This window comes from Wolffia australiana, chromosome 19, assembly GCF_029677425.1.
Source record: "Wolffia australiana isolate 7733 chromosome 19, ASM2967742v1".
Lineage (NCBI taxonomy): Eukaryota > Viridiplantae > Streptophyta > Magnoliopsida > Alismatales > Araceae > Wolffia > Wolffia australiana.
In genome coordinates, this window is record NC_135853.1 from 280,888 (window position 1) to 303,704 (window position 22,817).

Genomic DNA, 22,817 nt, shown 5'->3' on the forward strand with positions numbered 1-22,817 from the left:
AGAATGCCTCTCTTTCTCTCTCTATAATGCCTCTCTTTCTCTCTCTAGAATGCCTCTCGTTCTCTCTCTAGAATGCCTCTCTTTCTCTCTCCAGAATGCCTCTCTTTCTCTCTCCAGAATGCCTCTCTTTCTCTCTCCAGAATGCCTCTCTTTCTCTCCAGAATGCCTCTCTTTCTCTCTCCAGAATGCCTCTCTTTCTCTCTCCAGAATGCCTCTCTTTCTCTCTCAAGAATGCCTCTCTTTCTCTCTCTAGAATGCCTCTCGTTCTCTCTCTAGAATGCCTCTCGTTCTCTCTCTAGAATGCATCTCTTTCTCTCTCTAGAACACCTCTCTTTCTCTCTCTAGAATGCCTCTCGTTCTCTCTCTAGAATGCCTCTCGTTCTCTCTCTAGAATGCCTCTCTTTCTCTCTCCAGAATGCCTCTCTTTCTCTCTCCAGAATGCCTCTCTTTCTCTCTCCAGAATGCCTCTCTTTCTCTCTCCAGAATGCCTCTCTTTCTCTCTCTAGAATGCCTCTCGTTCTCTCTAGAATGCCTCTCGTTCTCTCTCTAGAATGCCTCTCTTTATCTCTCTAGAATTCTCTCTCTAAAATACCTCTCTCTCCATTCCTCTCTCTCTCTCTCTCTAGAATGCCTCTCTCTCTTATCGGAAAACACCTGGCAGGTGGAATCCCCGTTATGACGTGGAATTCATCATGGCTGCCAGGTGGATTCCGCCAGGTCAAAATCTGGCCGGAAATCCACCTGGCGGCCACGATGGATTCCACGTCATCACCGGGATATGTCGGCGTCGACTTAGAGAGTTTGGGATATACCGTGCCAAAAAAAAGTTTAGGTTATATCTCAGATTTTTGAATAAGTTTGGGATATTTCATGCTATTAACCCTTTTTTTAATGAGTGACTTCTCTATTACCTGGTTGATACAAGTATTTCAAGTTGTCTTATTCACGACAATGTTATACTGGTTTTGTACAATATGTGTTTTGGAATAATTCATCCACAAATGCTAATGTTTGGTATATTTGATGGAAATCGAAGCCTTTGTAGGCAAATAATGAAGTGGGGTTGGATTCTGGAGAATTTAGAGCGAATTGTAAATATTATCAATATTAGTGAATAGTACAAGACAAAGGGCTAAATAGTCAGTTTCTCCTATCTGACAAGTGATCATTTTGAGCGTGGACAAATTGTTTGTATCACACAGAGGATATACTTAAATTCTCATACCGTCCTATCCTGGGCAATTATGATTGCGATACCATGAAATATATCATAGGCAATTAGTCCGCTTATCTGGCATTAGTAATGTCCAACTTTAATAAGGAGATTCATCATCATAACCCTTGGGATTCTTATCCAGTACGACTAGACTCATTTGATAAATCTACAGAGTATTTAAGATTTTTCATCATATTTTTTATCACGGGATGTTTCCATTCTGTCTAGTTTCTTTATTCACTTGAAAGTGTTGTTTGGCATATCAGACACTGATTTTCCTCTCGTGGATGATAGTGTATTGAAGGTATTAAAACTTAGGAATATTCTCCCTCTTGTGATATAAACTATTATTGACCAGCTTTTAACTTCCGTCGCATCCTTATGAACAAGAATATGATTATGCGGTAACTAATTTTACTAATCAGATGATATTTTATACCTGTTTCCCAGATTTTTCCTATGATTATGAGAAAGTTAAGAGCCGGTGGACGGCTCGGTGACTTCCACTTAATGAGTTGAGACTGACACATGGAAATCGTTGTCTTCAGATAAATGAATCGATTTATTTGTTACACAAAAAATCCTCCACTCAGAACTTATTCAGCGAACATGAAAAATTATCTATAATAGTATAAATCAGGAGGATAAATTATCTATAACTATCTTTTAAAAAAATTAATCTGGATTCGGAACTCGAGCCTCTTTAAAATTTTCAAATGTGCTATATATGTATAGATCAATGATGATGATGGGGTCCGCTTGCATAGTTTCTTTAATTATCATGTCGTTATGCTGGACGACTCATTTTTTAGCAAGCCTACCGTTTTCGTATGAACTAAATTAAATACTTTACTGCGCTGTTTTGTTTAATGTAGACTTATCCTTCCGCTGCCCATGTTCCCACTTTTTCATCACTTCGTTTCTTCCCCATCGCACTTTCTGACACCAGAGGAAGGTACAGCCCAACTATGGGGTACATCAGTACACTTAATACATCTATATTTAAAAAAATTCATCTGTCTATCGTCAAATCAGAGTGGCGCAGCGGAAGCGTGGTGGGCCCATAACCCACAGGTCCCAGGATCGAAACCTGGCTCTGATATAGAGGAAGCACTCGCCGTGCGAATAACTTTTTTAATCCTTTTTTTAAATCCTCCCCAACAAGATCCGAAACCCATTAACAGAGATCTCATCGGATACAGTCGATCCTGAAATAGCGCTAAAACATATTCCTACTTTTAATCCACAACCGGATCTCGATTCTCCCCATTATGCCATATTCTTGATCCGAAACCCGACCCGAAACGCTTATACTGGATTCGAAACTGGAAACTATATTCGAGGATCCGACTTCCGATAACAGTGAGAAGAGGCCCAATAGCGCGGCGGCCCATTTAGAGATGGGAATCGGGCGGGAAGGTAGGGCACGTTTCCCGCCGATTTCTCCATCAAATACGCACTCCGCCACTCAATCTTTCGCCATTTTCCCCCTAATTCGTCTGCTCCGATCGATCTTCCCAAGCAAGAAGGTAGAAGAAGGAAGAAGAAGAAGGAGAAGATGCTGGAGTTGAGGCTGGTGCAGGGGAATCTGCTGAAGAAGGTGTTGGAATCGATCAAGGATTTGGTTTCCGATGCCAACTTCGACTGCTCGTCGACGGGATTCTCGCTCCAGGCCATGGACTCCAGCCACGTCGCGCTGGTTGCGCTGCTGCTCAGATCCGAGGGCTTCGAGCACTACCGCTGCGACCGGAACGTCTCCATGGGCATGAACCTCAATAACATGGCCAAGATGCTCAAGTGCGCCGGCAACGACGACATCATCACCATCAAGGCCGACGACGGCAGCGACACCGTCACCTTCATGTTCGAGAGCCCCAGTCAGTCCCTCTCCCATCCCCCCGTTCCTAGTTCTTTTCTCTTGAAAGATTCTCTAGATTCTAACTGTTTTTCTTCTTGATCTGGTTACCAGATCAAGATAAGATTGCGGACTTCGAGATGAAGCTGATGGACATCGACAGCGAGCATCTGGGGATCCCGGAGGCGGAGTACCAGGCCATAGTGCAGATGCCGTCGTCGGAATTCGCCAGAATTTGCAAGGATTTGAGCAGCATCGGCGACACCGTCGTGATCTCGGTGACCAAGGAAGGGGTCAAATTCTCCACCAAGGGCGACATCGGAAACGCCAACGTGGTCTGCAGGCAGAACACCACCGTAGATAAGGTGAACTCAAATTTCTTTCGCAGCCATTGAATTTTCTTCCATCCCCCGATCATATCAAGACGAACGACGAAGCGTTTGGTAATGGGTTGCAGCCGGAGGAGTGCACGAAGATCGAAGTGACCGAGCCGGTGTCGCTGACGTTCGCGCTCAGGTACATGAACTCGTTCACGAAGGCGACGCCGCTGTCGAGCAGCGTGACGATCAGCCTGTCGTCGGAGCTGCCCATCGTGGTTGAGTACAAGATTGCGGAGATGGGTTACATCCGATTCTATCTGGCGCCCAAGATTGAAGACGACGACGATGATATCAAGCCGGACGTCAAATCTTGAAGGGATCGAGAGGAAGACAGAGGAGGAAGATGAACTTGTTTCTTCATTCTTCTCTTTTTTTTTGCGGGATGCGGAGAGGATTTTCTTGAACACATGATGGGATATCATTTATCGTAGATTGATCGCTCTGCCTTTTCGTTTGTTTGTTTGTATTGACTCCCCATCGCAGATTTGAATGAATTGTCTGATGACAGATTCTTAGAGCAACTCTTGGATCGTGTGGAATTATGAAAAACAACTTAACCTTTGTCTTTGTTTTTTAACTCCTTATTGATGGAGTTTTTATTTATCGAAGTTTAATGTAGCTTTTGTGAACAGGAGAAATACTAAAAATATGTGTTGTGAAAATATATTTATGTGTGAAAAATGATAGATTAACGGAGGCGAAGCAAATATTATCCAGCGGAAAAAAATTGCGCATCCAGGGAATCGAACCCTGGTCAGTACCGTGGGAGGGTACTATGATACCACTACACCAGATGCGCTTGGATGTCTTCTTTAAAAAATAATTTGATTTATAATTTTTACGAGCCCTCGTAATACCAAGACCTTGCAGCATGTAGTTAGCAGTATAAATAATTATTATCTATGTAATTTAATTTTGTTAACAAGACCCACTCTTTTCCCCAACATCTATGATGACAGCGACACAAAGGTATAACTCTCTAATAGGAAGAAAAATGTAATATGTCAAATCCGGAAGGTAAACTATATTTTCAAGAAAATATGCCAAATCAAGTTAAAATAATATATTCAAGTTGAACTATGTTTCTATTATCAGAGTTTTCTATTGGTGTATATTTGTAAGCATGTTTCCCACTTAAAATATATCGTTTCATTACTGCAATTAGTGAGCTCATATAGCATTTGGAACTCAACTAGGCCAAAACAATGACACTAAGTATGATGTTATTTTAAATGATATAAGTATAACATAAAATGAAGATATAAATGAATTCATAATTTTTATGGGAAAAATGAAGATATAAAAGAAACCAAAAACTGGCCAATTGAGACATATAATACTTTTTTAAAAATAAATTGTCTGGGGTATATAAAAAACCCACAAATATATGATGTGTGTATAAAATAATACGATCAATAATCAGAGAGGAAAATTAGCTCATTTCAGAAAAAAACTTACTTGTGTTATAAGAATCTCCAGCTTCAGCGCTTGAGTTATAATACCATATACGCAAAGATGTAATGAGATAAATTAATAACATGGAGAAAATTATCCTGGTCAACCTTTTATACACGAGTTCATTAGGACAATGTAGACCTCTAGGGTCACTTCCTCGAGTCAACCTCCTTTTTAAGGACATAGAATCCCATATTGATTACACAATCATCCCATGGTCTTATTGCTATGTCCAGTCTAGTACTGTTTAGAATCCATTTTAAGGAACTCCTATGTCATAGTCAAAACATAACAGCCTATCGACAATCGTGTTTGGTGCATCAGCTCTAAGGACAGATAAAATAGCCCTGACATGAATTAACCTGATTGATTTTTAGGTATAATAATATTTAAGGGTTCATATAGATCAATCAATGGATGTTATATCATAAAAGAACCCATTGTCTGCCATTTATGTCTCACCTATAATGGCTAAAAGATGAACCATATTCATCAAACGTGAAATATTAGATATTCCCATATTTTATTTCAATATTATTATTGAGTATCCTTCAACTACAGACTAGTTGGATGCATTCTGAAACGATACAGATCACTATTTTATGATCTCGCCATTAGTCATGTGTCACACGGTCAAATCCAGAGCTAGGTCTCTTGCTCGAATTTGGCGTGTGCCGGCCTCAATGTTCAGAGCAAGACACTGAGCAGCCTTGATCTCTTGCAGTAGAAGCTTTGTAGATGCTTAAGATCGCATAGAAGGGGTTGGAGGAGATGGTGGGGACGCAGCCCCGTCAGGGAATAGGGTCATTGCATTAATATCATAAAAGAGTACATCGTAATTGAGATCATTATATGGGGGAAGACGAGGGGTGATACAACGAATGAGACGAGGTGCTTTACGCCGAGGTAGTGTCGCCACACTGCCTCAAGGCTGCCGCTCCACACACGCGCGCCCGCTCAGCCGCTACACAAGTGCGCCGGGTCGGGCGCCGCACGCCCACGGCCGTGGCGATTACACATGCCACCTCTGCCTTGACGATCACACACGCCACCAGCACCCGTGTCTACACTCTCGCGCGTGGCCTGCGCGACGCCGCCGCATTCGACGCCCCCGAGCTAGGCTTTGCGCGCCTAGCACTACCCGCGGGGTGCTACGTGCCCTCTGTGCCTTCTCGGCTCTCTCGGTGCGCCACATACCTTAGTCTCCTGGCGAGATGTCTCCCGGCCCCGTGCCCCGCACACGCAATGCGTGCGCTGCCCGCGCAGCCGCTGCGCGGCACCCCGCACAACTCCGCGCGCTGCAACCGCGTCACGCCATCCGACCTGCGCGTCCTGCACCTGCGCGCGGCGCTTCTCGCCCCCGCGCACAGCGCTCGGCGCTGGCGCGTAGCGTTGGCGCCCGCGCGTGGCGCTTGGCGTTGGCGCGCGGCGCTTGACGCGCGCGCGCACACACTGATCAGCCTGCGCGCCTAGCACGCGCGGACTGTACCTGATCCGTCCCGCCTTGGGCGTGGACGGGCACGTGCACCGTCTGCAGTGTATCACCACGTACATGGGCAATGGCCTAAAAGATCAGGTATTTGGGCATCGCTACCCATAATGACTCAGTCCTTTAATGTCATGAGCCGATTACACGGACACACCCTCCCAATAAGCACGCAGGCCTCTAGGCAGGGAATGCCGCCTAGTTAGGGGCCTAACATCATGCTATAGGACATGATTAAGGACTTCATGATTAACAAAATGAGATAAAATATTGAATGACATTTCAATGAACATATGAGTGTGATGGGCTTTTAGGCTACACAAAACATATGAACTTAAAATAAAATCACATTTCTTGTCTTTGCATGGCGTATTCTTACTACAATAATGAGCGGTTATTATATGGTTATCAATTTTAATATCATAATTAAATCCATTTATCCCAATATATACTCAATTTTCAATATATGAACAATTCATAATACACAATATATCATTGAGATCAAGTAAAAATCTCCAGTTATCTTTCATTATATATCTCACTTTAGTCAAAGTAAAATCCTAAATATAGTTCTAATATCAAAATACAGGGAATATATGTTTGTCTTTACTTAACAATAACTTAAATATAGTCTGAACTCTTAAATCATCTAATTCAAAAGCAATATTTGACAATATAAGTCTTACTCAAATACAAATCAGCCTCTAATATCTTCACTAGATTGCAACTCAAAAAGAGTCTTTCACAATATACTACATCTCCGGTCTATGCAAGTTCACAAGATAATATATTTCTCCTATTTTCTGTCTATCGGATTGAGCATGACACTTCTTTCTTATCTCTCTTATTTCTAATATATTTTGTTGGATGTAAATGACTCAACAACAGGACTGCTATAGTACACAAATTATTTTATGGAATTAAATCTGATTCTAAAAAATTGTATTATTATTTATCCCTTCTTTTGATGCCATAGTTAAGCGGGTACAACTTCAAGCTAGCACAAAATTTATAGACAAATCCATCATGCCATGTAACTCTAATGAAGATCAATTAGATGCAAGACTTGATCCATTTCTCAATAATGGAATGAATTTGGTGAGGGTTTATGATAGGTCCAAATTTAGAGGTTTTATGTCGTTATTTTGATTTAGACTCAACCATCAATTTTTATAAAAATTTCCACTTAAATACTCTATAATTAATATAGGGCAAGTAATGGGTCGATCCATAGAGAGGCGGAAATTTAATTTCAAATTTTTTCTCTAGCTTGGAATGAAGTGAGTTTAAAGTGAGATATATAATTTCTGAGATTTCATGGATATTTAGTCAATTTATTTAAATTCCTATGATCTAATTTAAATCATAATTACAAAGAAAAATACTAAAAATATTTTAGACTAATTTTTAAATTTTTAATTAACACTAGAAATAGGAAATAAATATTTATTTCTGATTTTTTTTGAATTTAATTAACACCAAAAATACTATAAATATTAAAAATGAGAGTTAAATATTTTTTGGAATTTTTGTAGATAATAAAAAATGCTGAATATTGATTATATTAATTTTAGGGATTTTCTGATTTTTTTGAAATTTTTAAAAATATAAAATAAGAAAATACCTTTTTTCGGCTATCGCCTGTGGCAGTGGCAGTGAGCAATGGCGGATTGGCAGCGACGGCGGCAGACCGGATGAGCTGGTGGTCCTTGTGTGGCCCTTATAGGGCTGGCCTTAGTGGGTCACCCCACTAAGGTTCAGCCCAATTCGGCTAAGTCAAGACTTAGCCAAATGGGCTAAGCCCTAATGGGCTTGACCCAATATGGTTTGGACTTAGTCAATTTGACTAAGTCCTCCACTCTCCACTTTTTTTGCCCTAAATGATGGAATTCAAACATGTTTTTTTTTAAAAAAATTGTAAGGAAGAGTGAAGGATGATCTATAGAGAGACTGGATTTGATTTTAGAGAGAGAAAGAAATGGTTTTAGAGAGAGAAAATGACTGAAATGAAGAGATAGAGAGAGAAAATGAAGAGAGAGAGTGTAGAAGAAGTTTGAGATAGAATTTGAAGGTGAAAATGAAGGATACTTTTAATGAAATTTTGAGAGGATGAACTAGGGATATGAATGAAGATCTAGAGAGAGAATGAAACGATTCTGGAGCGAAAAAGTAGGGAAAACGTATATTTAGAGTGAGAAAATAATGGATTTTAATGTTAAATGTGTGGATGATGATGTGAAAATGAAAATCTGGGTTCCTAAAACCTCAATGAAAGCCTTGTGAGCCCTCAATGCTTTCTCTCAAATATGGATCCTTATATTTTTCCAGGATCAGGCATTTTTCAATGCAAACAAGAGACGAGATTGAATGAAAACTTCAACAAACTTACATTAAGCATGTTGAACAACTTGGATTCTGAAATATGTCTTGTCCTGATGGCCAGCCACTTGCTAGAGCACATCCAGAATGAGGGGAAATGGGGGAGAAAGTATTATTTATAGATTTTAATAATTACTAAAATACCCCTTTGGTCGTTTTCTATTTTCTTTTCTTACCATTTCGTCTATTTTTCTCCATGGGTTGAGAGTTTCCCCTTGTAATCTTCAACTTCCTTCTTCGGAAGGCTTTTGAGAGCCCAATGGACAGGTCAGGTAGTGGCCCATCTTCCTCTGATTTCACATTTGAGAGCCCCAAACACCCTTTTTCTACTTTCGATCCCCCTTTTGAGAATCACTAAACTCTAAAAAATTCTCCAACTCTTGAAGAATTGTATCTTCTTATTCCTATGAATTTCTGCACATGTGAAACTATAGAATACTCATCAGTACTAAAACTGGTTGACTTCAAAGAAGTCAAGGAGTTTAGTAAAAAATAACCATGATGTGCAAAAATTAGAATTTATAGTTTATGCATGAATATTTAGTTGATTCAAATAATAACATGATAAATTCTGAGTTAATAATACCATAATCATTTAAAATGTATCTAAATATCCATTAAGTTATCATGTTATCAATTTAAAACCATTATTTTTTTGCATTTGCACCAAAACTTCTTCTTATTGGTCAAAAGCAGGGAATCTCTCGTCCATTTCATTTTTGATTTTATTAAGGCTTGTCACACATGAGTAGGTCTAAGGTACAGATAGAAGCCAAAATGCTAGGTGTATTTCTCTCTCCATTGGCATTTCTTTTGATTTCTCCCTGTCTTCACCTGTTCACCATTTTCTCTCAACATATAATTCCCCTGGGCCTAAAAATTGAAGGCTGATAACCATTGGTTTGGGTTCGGGTTTATTCCCTGTCATCAGACCCATTTTCACATTTTCTAATATATGTTAAAAATGTCCATAATCATTGTGCACCCTGCAAAGCTTAACAATAATATCTATTATTGAATGGCTTTTTTATCTCCCGCATTTAAATGATTAATTGGAAAGGTGATATCATAACATGTTTCCGCATCCACTTAATAAACTGAGAGCAGCTGAATTTCAACCTTAAAAATAAAATATGTGTTAGAAAATATACAGTAATTTTTAGAAAATATTGAAGTAATCTTTTAGAAATAGTAATCTCAAATATGTGAGTGACCCTCATTTGACTTCATTGAGCACTTTATTCTAAACTATTCATTGAGCACTTTATGTGAGCACTTTATAAAAGAAAAAAAAAGAAAAAAAAGAAAAAACTATTTGACGATCCAATAATAGTAAACACGCTCAAGCTCATAGGTTTGACCTCTTGGCCATTGTGTTAAAAAATCAACACAAAGACACTGGAACAACCTGATTCCATTCAACTGCAAAATAGTTATTTTCTTGAAGAAATGTGAAAGGAAGGCCTGTTGGATGGATTAAGACTGTCATCCCTTTCGTCCATTTTTATTATCTGTCATCATTTTGAAGATGGATGGGTGAATGAATCATTAGTCATCGGTCATCCGTCACAGATGACATTTCTGGTGATGAAAATGACAGGATGGACGATAAGGATGACTGATGACGCCTAGGATGACAGAAATGTGAAGTAACATTTTAAAAATAAAAAGTCCCTTCGTAAACAGAGAAGGCAGGGACGATGATCGCTAATGACACGGACAAGGATTGTGGATGAAGGGGACAACGACTGTAAATGTGTTGGATGACAACAAATGATGACTGGGAAGAGGATCATCAGTGATGCTGGGGACAAGGGTAAGACAAGTGTTGAAGTTGGGGATAATGACCACTAATGATGTGGATGACGACAAACATTGGTAATGCATATGACGGGCGCTGTTGACGAGAATGGTTAGCATGGCTAATAGGGACAATGACAATCAATAACACAAACGATGACTATTGTTGACAGGACCATCTAGAGTGGATGACAAAGATGATGACCTTTGATGATACAACCAATGAGCGCCTATAATGCGTATGCCAATCACATATAATAAGGATGACCACTGGCGAGGAGGAGGAGACAAGTACCAATGACAATGTCAGAGTTGTGATATCGAGGGGACAATGACAGACGATGGCAGGGAAGAAAAATAATGATGGTGATGAAATGGAAGATGACTGTCTATGATGGGGACGATAACAATGGAACCAACAATGGAGAAATGACCGATGATGCCAGAGATAATGACCAACAAAAATACGACAACCACTGCCAACAATGGGTGTGAAGACTATCGATGATGGGGACGACAATCACCATGATGGGTATGATGACAACGTCCTCTATCTCTCTCCCTGTCTCTCGCTCGCTCCCTGTCTCTCTTCTCTCTCTGTCTTTCTAGCTCCCTCTCTCTCTCTCTCCACTTCCCTCTTACTCTCCCCCCTCTCTGTCATTCTCTCTTCGTCTTGAGCATTCGTTCTCACTATGTCTCTTCCTGGCTCTCTCCATCTCACACTCTTTCTTTCTCGCTCTTTTGTTTTCTCTCTCTATCTCTCTCATTTGTGATGCACACGACCACACACCATCACCGGATGTGACACCAATACCGCAGGAGACATCCCGTGTCATGACACGTCACCAACGTCAACTTCAGACCCATCATCCGAGTGCCATTTTAAATTTGATTTGAATTTTACTGTTATTTAAAGTTTTCTCTTCCATCCAAGGCCCATAAAAAAGCCAATGTTGTACTGAACTTCTTGGTGATTATCTTTGGAATTGAAGTTTTATTCTAAAGAAATTGCCATATTTTCTCTCCGCCGCCGCCGCCGCCGTTGCTGCTACCACCACTATTGAGAGGAGGCTGTCCTCCCCTGCGCCCTGGTCTGATCGCAAGCCTCCCCACACCCATGTGTCTTCAGCGCACCTCCTCTCTTGCCCCCCATGCGCAACTGCCTACGCCATTGCTTGCCAGGCGCAACCGCTCGTACCGTCGTCCGTCGCGTGCAACTGCTTGCGCTGTCGTCCGCCACGCACAATCGCTCATGCCGTCACTTGCTGCGCGCAGTCGATCGCCCACGTGACCGCCACGCACTGTCGTTGGCCCCGCGGCCGCCATGCGCAACCACCTAGCCCTAGACATGGTCGTTCTGTTCTATTCATTTTAAACGAACAAAAAATTCGCAAAAAAGGACTGCACAGGGCCTTGTTCTTTGTTCTGTCCTTTTTTTTCAAAACGAACAAAATTCGCATATTCCCACAAATTTGCACATTCGCACAAAACTAGATCAAAATTCACACAAAGCGAACAATAGAACCGCACACAGGTCTGTGCGGTGTTATGTTTGAATTTGCTTTTGTTATGTTCGGAAATCCGAACAAAACAAATAATTCGCACAAATTCACACAAAAAGAACAGAATGACCATGTCTACCTAGCCCCCATGGCTGCCTATGCGGCCGAGCGCCCAAGCGGACGCCTGAGCATCCACCACTTGTCGCTCCTACCGTTTAAGTTTTGGGGTGTCGCCCCAAACCCCACAAGAGGGCATCTCCCCCCTTGTCCCCCCACCAACTGACTGTGCAGTTGGATCCGCGTCCACCCTGTCAAAGTGCACGTCACTCGTTCTTGCCAACAACACATTGACAATTTTTCGCATCGCCCCTTCGCACAACGCCCCATTCTAAAGGTCTATTCTTCCCTCTTTGGTGTCGGTACTTTAGTGTTTCTCGTGTGTTTAATATTGAATTTGGAACTTTGTTTTCACTTCGGTGGTTGTAAGACAGTCCTGTCCTCGACGGAGGGAAGGAGCTACACCATCAACATTTTCGCCAGATTTAAATGATCTACAATTGATCATGTTGATTTGTGGTATGTTTTATCCATCCTTAGTTGATCCTTAGTTGATCCTTAGTCTATCGTACCAGCGTCAGTCCTAGTCATCCTGCATCATTCTCTCTCGTTGCTTTCTCTCTCGTTGCCCATCCTTAAGTGTAATCCTTCTTTAGTCCAACAAGCCATGGTCATAATGCAGTGACCAATGTTTGAACGATCAAACCATCAATTTGGGCAGTCTAATCCAACAGCCCAGACTTGATTCTTCAGAGGTCGCATGGTTATCAAGCGCCCTCATTCATCATCACGTCTGGACATGAAGTGAGTAGTCAGGGAGCCAATCGACTGAATGTGGCCGCAAGACCAAGACGGAAGAGAGACATACAGAATCTATCTACTATTGAACTAAACTGATCAATCTCGGCAAAGGTAATGAGAGTAGTAGTAATAGCGGTTGATCTGGGCAGAGGTCACCACATGGAGGGGACGTAGACCTGCTCCTTGAGGTTCTGGGCGGCGCTCTCGGTGGGGAAGCCGCGCACGGCGCCGACGGTCCACTGCGAGATGATGCCGGCGGCGATGGCGAAGCGGAGGTGGCGCTCGAGCTCGGCGCGCTGCCGCCACATCTCCGGGTGCGCGGCCAGCTTCCTGAGCACCCCCGCCACGAGCGCGTCGCCCGAGCCGGTGCGGTCGCAGGTGAAGGGCGTGATCAGCACGTCCTCCGTGCCCACCACGACGCCGTCCCACTCGGGCGTGTAGTAGTGCACCCGCAGCGTGCCGTCCGTGACCAGCAAGAGCTTCATCCCTTCGTGCCACAGCCCCGCCAACTCCTCCCGCGTGTAGTGGTAGTAGTCCCGCCGCCCCTTGCTCTGCTCCACCGTCTCCGAGAAGTACTGCGGCCGGTAGTTCCTCCGCCGCTCGTACTCCGCCTCGTCCAGCAGGAACTCCAGCTCCTGCTTCGTCACCTCCACCGCCGCCGCCGCCCTCCACGCCGCCCCCACCGCCGCCCACGCCGCCTCCCGCGACCGCCACAGCGGCAGCGCCAGGTTCACGTCCAAGAACACGTCCCCGCCCCACTGCCGGCACGCCCGCATCGCCCGGAACGCCGCCGCGCGCGTCGCCGGCTCCAGCAGCGCCGCCGAGGTCAAGTGCAGCAGCTTGGCCTCCTTGAGCACCGCCAGGTCCAGTTCCGCGCCCCGCAGCGAGTCCTCCGCGCAGGCCGCCGCCGTCTCCGCCGTCAGCCCGCCGTCGCCCTCCCGGAAGCTCAGCTTCATCCTCGCCGCCCCCGTCCGCGCGCCGGGGTCGACCCTCACCGCCCGCGTCTGCACCTTCTCGAGGTTCATCCTGTGGACCAGGTCGCGACCGTAGTCGTCGTCGCCGACCTTGCCCATGAAGGCCGCGCGGCCGCCCAGGCGGCAGAGGGCGACGGCCACGTTGGAGGCCGGGCCGCCCGGGGCGCGGGCGAACTCCGGGGGGTTCCACTGCAGCCCCTTCCACGACGAGTACTGGTCCGGGTGCATCTGCCGGTCCGAGACGCGCACGGTCGGGACGAACTCCCGCTGCGCCGCGCCGAAGCAGCACACCAGCGGCGGCCACTCGTACGGGAAATCCATCCCGTCGTCGAAGTCGATCTCCTCCTCCTCCTCCGTCTCCTCCGCGGCCGTCTCCTTCTTCGGCTTCTTCTTCTTCGCCGTCGTCGTCTTCGCCGGCGATTCCGCCTTCTTCCGGCCGCGGCGGGCCGGCTTCGGCGCCTCCGCGGCGGCGGAGGCCGTCGCCATCGCCGCGCCGAGATTGAGCCGGGAGGCGCGCCATGACTGCCGCCGCGAAGCTCCGAGGCGCTGCGCGTGGGACACCGAGAGAGGAGAGAAGAGGTAGGCCGACGCCATGGCCGGATCTCCCGGACTCCGCGACCGAACAACGAAAGAGGGGGGGGGGGATGCCGAGGAGGAAGAAGAAGAAGCTCCTCCAGTCTATCTGAAACCCTCCCGACTTGGGCTGGGCCGCTCTCTAACTGGGCCGGCCGGGTATCCAATACCAAAAGATTCGGCTCATTAAATTCGAAATTTGAATTTCCCGCTCTTACCCCCGGGCCAGACAGCTCAGACCTCTCCCTCCTATATAAAGCGACCCCCCTGGAAATTTGTTCTCAGATCTGGATCTAGACTTATCTCTCCGCCGCCTCGTCTTCCTCTTCCTCTTCTTCTCGATCGTCGGGGATTTCTTAGGGTTTCGAAGATGCGGGAGATCCTTCACATCCAGGGCGGGCAGTGCGGGAACCAGATCGGGGCCAAGTTCTGGGAGGTGGTCTGCGCCGAGCACGGGATCGACTCCACCGGGCGGTACAACGGAGACAACGAGCTGCAGCTCGAGCGCGTGAATGTGTACTACAACGAGGCCAGCTGCGGGAGATTCGTGCCCCGGGCGGTGCTCATGGATCTGGAGCCCGGGACGATGGACAGCCTGAGGTCTGGTCCCTACGGTCAGATCTTCCGCCCGGACAACTTCGTCTTCGGCCAGTCCGGCGCCGGCAACAACTGGGCCAAGGGTCACTACACCGAAGGCGCCGAACTCATCGACTCTGTTCTCGATGTCGTCCGCAAGGAGGCCGAGAACTGCGACTGTCTACAAGGTATACCCTTTCTCCTCAACTATTCTGTTATCGTCTATTGTCTTTATTTTTTGCTCGTCGCATGATTTTTGATACTGAGATGCTGATTCCATCCCCATCGTATTTCAGGATTCCAAGTGTGTCACTCCCTCGGAGGAGGGACGGGATCTGGGATGGGTACTTTGCTGATATCTAAAATCAGGGAGGAATATCCCGACAGGATGATGCTGACCTTCTCCGTCTTTCCGTCGCCCAAGGTTTCCGATACCGTCGTGGAGCCCTACAACGCCACGCTCTCCGTTCACCAGCTGGTCGAGAATGCCGACGAATGCATGGTCCTCGACAACGAAGCCCTCTATGACATTTGCTTCAGGACTCTCAAGCTCACCACCCCTAGCTGTAAGCCCCTCTTCTCTCTCTCTGTCTCTCATTTAGAGTTCTGAATCACGTCTTGAAAATCAAAATCTGCTTTTAATTTGGATGGCAGTCGGAGATTTGAACCACCTCATCTCGGCGACCATGTCTGGCGTGACCTGCTGCCTGAGGTTCCCGGGGCAGCTCAACTCCGACCTGAGGAAGCTGGCCGTTAACCTGATCCCATTCCCGCGCCTGCATTTCTTCATGGTGGGCTTCGCACCGCTGACGTCGAGAGGCTCGCAGCAGTACCGGGCACTGACCGTGCCGGAGTTGACCCAGCAAATGTGGGACGCGAAGAACATGATGTGCGCCGCCGACCCCCGCCACGGCCGCTACCTGACGGCCTCGGCGGTGTTCCGCGGGAAGATGAGCACCAAGGAGGTGGACGAGCAGATGCTCAACGTGCAGAACAAGAACTCCTCCTACTTCGTGGAGTGGATCCCCAACAACGTGAAATCCACGGTCTGCGACATCCCCCCCATCGGGCTGAAGATGGCGTCCACCTTCATCGGCAACTCGACCTCGATCCAGGAGATGTTCGGGCGGGTGAGCGAGCAGTTCACGGCCATGTTCAGGCGCAAGGCCTTCTTGCATTGGTACACGGGCGAGGGCATGGACGAGATGGAGTTCACCGAGGCCGAGAGCAACATGAACGACCTCGTCTCAGAGTACCAGCAGTACCAGGACGCCACAGCCGACGAGGAGTACGAAGAGGAAGAGGAAGCCGAGCCCGACTACAACGGCTGAGCCTGCTTGCGACGTAAGCCTTCTCTAAGTTCTTCTACTCCCTTTCTACCGTGCTCGTGGTACCGTTGAATTCTATGTCGCTTAGACTCCTGTCTGCCTTGGTTCTTGTGGGGTACGGATGACTCGCATCATCCGTCCCGTTCAATGGAGTAGACGGATTCCACTCATCTGATTATCTTTTTGCGATTGATTTTTGTTTCCTCTATCGGTGATGTTATTTATACATAAATACCTCCCTAGAAGTAAATTGAGGAGCTAATCTATAAATTCATTGGTTCTCGAAAAAAAGTTGAACACCTGGACAAGCATATTGACAGAAAGCGGCAGCCTGATACTAACTGTAGTTTCATCATAATATATAGATGGAGGAAAAGGTAGTTAATATCATCGTTAGACAAGCGCATGACTAAAATGCCTCGCAGGAAAAGTGAAACATTTGAAACAAGGCCGCGGCTACGTCACATTTTCTACGATTCATACATGATACAATGTACAGTATCCCAGGTTGTACTAGTTTGCATGTACACAAGTGTCAGCAAGGCTAGAACAATGCTGGGGATACATGGATGGCTTGAACATGCACAGAATTGATAAGCCTGCGGCCAGGAAATCTTCCTCACTTCAATGTGTGGCAAACCCATCCATCCATCCTCGCTGCTTCGCAGTTGTCCTCTCTGCCGAGCACTGTCTGTCTGTCCGTCTCTTGGTCGATAGTTGAGTTCATGTAGATTCCGGGTTATACAAATCATGCCGAACATCATCATTATCATTGTTATCATGGTGATTGTCTTGAGCATCGCTATCAATGTACCTGCTGGGAGAAGCCTCTGTGTTGCTTCCGCACATAAACTTGTCAAGACTGCAATGGTGATGACTCTCAGCCGGCATTTCATATATCTCTGCTTGTTGACGATGGCTTCGTCTAGGACATCTCGTGGATGGGCGATCCGCGTTGTCGTTGAGACGCTCTGCGATTAAGTTGGCTTGATTCTCTAGAGATCCCTTGAGGGTGTGGTGATCTTCCTCCTCTCTGGGACGGCGATGCATTGGTTTGTGTTGAGCTAAGGGATCAACGTCTGGGATTTCCTGCATGGGTGGCAAAATATTTTATTTTGCTGGAACATTATCATAACTTCCAATTCTCAAGGTTCCTATCCCCATTATAAGGGTAGAGAACCTTCCAATTAGAAAGTAAATTTCGTAAGCAGTCTCTTTGCTAGAAAAGAAAAAAAGATGTGCAAGAAGTTTGTCAAGCAGAGGGTCCGAAAATGAAATAATCTGTTAGAGACACATTCTGGGTGAGAAATGGTCCTAACCTTTTCTTGAATTTGTGTGAGTATAAATACCCTCACTATTAAAGAAGATATCTAAAGATTTTTTGGCCAGCCAAAAGTCTCATATTATCATCAAAAAACGAACTTTGTATAAGGGACCAATAAAATAAGTGACGTAGGCTAACTGTGTTATTTCTCATAGTATCACCAAAATTAATGCCGGACCTCCTCCAAAAGGCTTCTGGCCTGGGTCACAGTTTATTCCGGATATTTGTTCCAGTGCATATCAACATTTGATCAAGACGTGAAGGAATCTGAGACAGATTTTTACTATATCTTATCCATATACAGACGCCAATCTTTTGACTAGCAGAATGACAAAGTCAGTCTGCACGAAAGGCATTATATGAGAGCAAGTAATCAATCCTGATCCTTCAGATAGTTTTTGCATGATGAAGATTGTCCCGGTGATTAAAACCTGTCATCGCAACTGTCCACGATATGAGGGACGACAATTTCCTCATCATCTTCATGGTTATCCGGGCCGCAGACTAATTACGAGGAAGATTTTGTCATCATCTCTCGTCATCTGAGTGAGGTTGCCTGAGGAAGAGTAATGAGCGGCAATGAGGAAACAAAATCGTCATCGTCATCGGTGACAATCTCGAATGAAAAATTATCTAAAGCGAGCATTGTGAGCGGGCCCCACTAGTAGACTGAAAAGAGAAGCCAATGAATGAGTATGAGTGGAGAACACAGAGGAATAGCTGATTAAATGAGACAAATTGGATGGCTTTTGCGACCATCTATAAAATTGTCAAGAGGATAAAATCAGCAACGCTTCTCATGGCATTCTTTCAATGTATCCTCCCCGATTGGGGTCAGTAACCATAAATGGTCAGTGATATAATATGTCAATATTTCATGCCTCGATTAAAGGTGAACACACAAACAATCTAATGAATTCCCAGATGAGAATATTCTAATCTACTCTAAGATAGGAAAAACATGACATAAAAAATATGTATGACCATTGTGAAATGTGAGAGCATTCATGGAGAGATGGACGGTCACGATTATTGATAATTAGCATAGCAAGTTCAGGTCGTTTGGTCGTGTGTATGTGAACAAACAAACGAACACAAACACAAGCATTGACACAAACAGCGATTTTGGACATGAATATGAACCACTCGTCTTCGGTTTCTTGAAGAAATGAACACGAACCATTCATGCTCATGTTTTTTAGTTTGCAAACATTCTGTTAAATGAATGCCCAACCGCTCATTGCTTCATCTTTTCCATCTTTAAAAAAAAAAGCCTTCATCTCTTCCTTTCCCACTAATTTTTCTTCCGCATTTTTTATCCTTATTCTTCCATGGGGCCTGAGCTTGTGAGATCCTTTCATTGCTCGATCTCGGTCCTATGATGCTCGCATTTTTTATCCTTATCCTTCCATGGGGCCTGAGCTTTTGAGATCCTTTCATTCTTGATCTGCATCAGCATTTCACGATCCTGTACTCATGAGTATTTCTCATTTCTTGACTCTGATTTACGTATTCGTATATTTGACTCTGATCTGAAAATTTGGACTCCTGTTTTGAACTGCGATTACAAAATCAGTTGCCTGAATTGCATTTTTTGCATCTCTATCTATGATCTTTACTTACGGAATCTATCTCCAAACTGCAATTTCAAATCCATTGCTCTTATCTGGATCTCTCACATTTCTACCTCTGATCTTAATTTCCATATTTCTGTCTCCGATCTGTGGTTTCAAGAATCTTTCTCCGAGCCTTGACTTCCAAAAATCCCTCTTATGCCTGGGTCTAGCAATACTCTTTCCCTTATCTGTTTCGCCTCAAGGCTCTCTGATCTCTGCATTTCAAATTTTCCTTCAAGATCCATACTCAACAGCTATCTCTGATTTGGATTGTAAATCTAATTCCCAACCTTATTCACGACTTGGTTTTTCTTCCAATTTGACTAGATTTCAACAGGATTTCTGTCCCTATTTCTCAGCGATTTCTATTCTTCAACAACACCCGAAAAGACCTAACTAACTAAATAAATCATGAGAACACAACAACACCAACACGAAGAGGAAGACCCCCCAGCAGGTGTTCATCCATGGGTGAACACGTTCGTACATCACGACCGACCGAACTTCTTATCCCTAATGATAATGAGTTTCTAAGGCTATTCCCGGAGTATCAAGTCTACAAGACAGAGCATCATAAGGCTACTGAAGATTGCAAAACAATAAAGTAAGAAGCAAGCTAAGATGAGAGCCTTGAGAAACAAAGATGACAGCCTGTCATCTTTCAACATACAGATTAGGTAGATGATGTAGCCACACCAACACCAAAATACAACATTTTGATGTCAGAAGATATTGTCAGCTTATTATTTAAAACGACTTATATTGATTCTTGCATCCCATGTCAGAGATCGAAAATCGTTCTTGCAACAAATCAGGTAAAAAAAACCCAAAGCGGAAAATAATATTAAAGTTAGACGACCATCTAATACGAGAAAATAGAGAAAATATTTCGTCCGGTGATAACCCAAATCGACAACTCACATTTTTCAACAACTCGTTTTCGATCCGGAGAGCGTTGCATCGGTCTTCGAGCTCTGAGTTGATTTTCAAAAGCTCATTCACCTTGTTTTCTAATGCACTCATGTATGCTTTTTTTTTGTCTCTTGACTTTTGCGCCTTCATTCGATTCCTTAATCTGTCCATTGCCCAGGGCAAATTAAAGAAGATTGAAGACATATTAACTCCTGCATTGTGAAAGGGGGGAATTTCGTAGGAAAAAAGGCAAACCGCAAAGAGAAGGAAAACAACAGAGAACACCTCTTAGGCGTTGGCTTGTGCGGATCATCATCATCGTAATCTGGTATTCTACCCCTCTTTCTCATTACGATTAGCTTCTGCCTCTTGTGCTGAAAATTTGATTCATTCTCCGCCGCTTGCCTCTTGATGCATTTACTCGGACGAACCAATTGTCCAGCACCATCATTTTGACGACATGCACCCTTTTGCACCTCGACCTCCGGCGAAGCTCGACTTTTTGCCACTGAAATCGAGCGCACAGACAAGAGTGCGATCATGAAATAATAAACTGAGAACCTTCGATTAACGAGAATAACGTCAAATCAGGCTTCTAAACGCCAGTAAAAATCAAGGAGAATATTCACCGGAGCGATCCTTCGACTGTAGAAAACCGCCCCGGACATGCCAAAGAATAACGGAGAGGAAAAAATCCGTTTCCGGAAAAATTGAAGCGGAATTTCGGAAACACATCAATAGAGAAATTCCAGAGAAGTAATACGAACAAAAAAGCTGAAACAAACCTTGCTTGTTGGGATCAACAATGGCGACGGCATAGATCGGGACGAAATATACAGTTTTTGATGCATCTTCATCTCCTTGGCTCTCCTTCCCCCCGCGAGGCGGTGATCCACCTTCTTCTGTTTGCATTCCCTCGCTTCCTAAATTTGCCCTTCGACCTCGCAGACGGACAGAAAGATCAGAAAAGAAGGATAAAGGGCGGGTTAAAACTTCGACAGAATGAGGATCCAACGGTGGAAATTCGGACACGGTACGTGGAGGATCACGGAATCAACGACCAGTAAAACGTTTATTTTCAACATCCAAGTAGAATTTTCTCTGATTTGCATGGTAGCCCCTATTTATTTGGTTTTTTCTCAATAATTAATCAAATATCGGGCCTTTGTAGTTTGTAGGTGTTCATATATTTTGAGGGGGGATGAAGTTTTTATTTCTCTTTGGGAATTGCCATACTTTCATTTATAATCATGGTTCATTTTTCAGACGTGTTGTACCTTAATATAGTTTGGGACACTGGCTCTTGTAGGAAGAGACACATGATGCATTTGAGTTTCCCTGATATACCCTCAAGTAGTGACACTCATAATTTGAAATTTTCTTTTGGGGCGGGAGGTTGGTGATAACTAATGTTCAATGAATGATAATAGTGAAGTGGAAGGAGGAATATAAAAGAAAGTGGAAACTTGAGGTTATAACTGACAATTTACAAATCCATTTCTTGGAGATGAATTTGTTGTGTTTCATAATTTTGAAACAAAATTAGAAAGGCATTGAGGTTCAGATAATGGGGTATAAGAACCGGAAGAACTAGGCAGCAACAAGAGTTGGACTAGGCAGGGTACCATACATGCCTCCCTTTTCTAGTTCCAAATTTTGTTTGACTCTCTGAACTTCCCTCTATAAATGGTCATTTAATAATTAATTAGAGTGATAATTAGGATATTATTTAGATCTTAATCCGTAAAACAAATTCAGTTCTTGTCTCTCAATATCTCATTATTTAAAATTTAGATTCTCTCTCTCTCCCCTCTCTTACTATGTTCTTATCACTTTAGTAACATCTCATTATTATTTTAGTATTTCCTTAATATCTCTTTCTTATTTTCTTACTTCTGTTTCTCATGTTGTCTTATCTTCTTATTGGGATTTTTCCATTTCTAGCTTCGTATGATCCCGTCCCCACTATTTGATATCTGCTAAAAAAAATCAGGTAGCAAACAATGTGAGAAATCAAAGATAAATTTTCCTAAATCTCTCTTCCTCCTCCACATTGCGTTCTATCCTGATTCAATCTATCTTAACCAAGTAATTATTTTAAATTATGAATGTTATTTAGACGTAATTCTATTATAAGTATCTAACATTATTATCTTTTGATTAAATCACCCCTCTTTTATCCACTCCTCGATTTCTAAAAACTACAAAATCTCAACATAGAAAATATTTTAAAAATTTTCTACTGATTAATTTGTTTTCTTAAAAATGTAAGTCTATGTAATCCCTTCTTCCAACCCTATACACACCATTATCCTTTTGCCATTTGTCACTATTGTTAGCTATTGGGATCTAGCTTATTTTAGTATGGACACATGTTCTTATTTCTTTAAAATGACAATTTTTACTTCATCATTTTATTTTTAAATGAACAAATTTCTCTTAGGCTTTAAATTAGCCTATTTGTATCGATCCCGTATTTTTTATGATTAAGGAATCATAGGAACTCTTAAGCTTCCTTAACTTCCCCTTCACATGTCCCTCCTAAACCTAGACAACCTTCACTAGAATCTCATTTAGGCCTCA

The 22,817-nt window shown here is 43.8% G+C and overlaps 4 protein-coding genes and 2 non-coding genes across 7 annotated transcripts; 3 read left to right on the plus strand and 3 right to left on the minus strand.

The window, feature by feature from the left end:
- The first annotated feature begins 2,246 nt into the window (after positions 1–2,246).
- Positions 2,247–2,318, plus strand: TRNAM-CAU (transfer RNA methionine (anticodon CAU)). The gene has a single exon. It is a non-coding gene; the product is annotated as a tRNA-Met (tRNA).
- Positions 2,319–2,687: 369 nt separating this feature from the next.
- LOC144715795 (proliferating cell nuclear antigen) lies at positions 2,688–3,972 on the plus strand. Its single transcript, XM_078590800.1, has 3 exons — positions 2,688–3,093; positions 3,186–3,436; positions 3,529–3,972. The coding sequence occupies exons 1-3, from the start codon at positions 2,775–2,777 to the stop codon at positions 3,763–3,765; spliced, it is 807 nt and encodes a 268-aa protein (XP_078446926.1). The 5' UTR covers positions 2,688–2,774; the 3' UTR covers positions 3,766–3,972.
- A 207-nt stretch (positions 3,973–4,179) lies between these two features.
- On the minus strand, positions 4,180–4,250 carry TRNAG-CCC (transfer RNA glycine (anticodon CCC)). The gene has a single exon. It is a non-coding gene; the product is annotated as a tRNA-Gly (tRNA).
- Positions 4,251–12,995: 8,745 nt separating this feature from the next.
- FLN1 (fructokinase-like 1) lies at positions 12,996–14,564 on the minus strand. The gene has a single exon (XM_078590565.1). The coding sequence runs from the start codon at positions 14,497–14,499 to the stop codon at positions 13,084–13,086; it is 1,416 nt and encodes a 471-aa protein (XP_078446691.1). The 5' UTR covers positions 14,500–14,564; the 3' UTR covers positions 12,996–13,083.
- Positions 14,565–14,755: 191 nt separating this feature from the next.
- LOC144715620 (tubulin beta-9 chain) lies at positions 14,756–16,588 on the plus strand. The gene is made up of 3 exons (XM_078590566.1): positions 14,756–15,242; positions 15,351–15,620; positions 15,709–16,588. The coding sequence occupies exons 1-3, from the start codon at positions 14,849–14,851 to the stop codon at positions 16,383–16,385; spliced, it is 1,341 nt and encodes a 446-aa protein (XP_078446692.1). The 5' UTR covers positions 14,756–14,848; the 3' UTR covers positions 16,386–16,588.
- Positions 16,589–16,790: 202 nt separating this feature from the next.
- On the minus strand, positions 16,791–21,202 carry LOC144715621 (uncharacterized). 2 transcript variants are annotated; one of them, XM_078590567.1, is made up of 4 exons: positions 21,020–21,202; positions 20,520–20,742; positions 20,244–20,397; positions 16,791–17,471 (listed from the first exon to the last, which is right to left on the minus strand). In XM_078590567.1, the coding sequence occupies exons 1-4, from the start codon at positions 21,144–21,146 to the stop codon at positions 17,106–17,108; spliced, it is 870 nt and encodes a 289-aa protein (XP_078446693.1). In that variant the 5' UTR covers positions 21,147–21,202; the 3' UTR covers positions 16,791–17,105. The 2 variants fall into 2 exon arrangements, with proteins under 2 accessions (XP_078446693.1, XP_078446694.1); XM_078590568.1 differs by lacking the exon at positions 16,791–17,471 and adding an exon at positions 17,528–18,262.
- Positions 21,203–22,817: the final 1,615 nt, after the last annotated feature.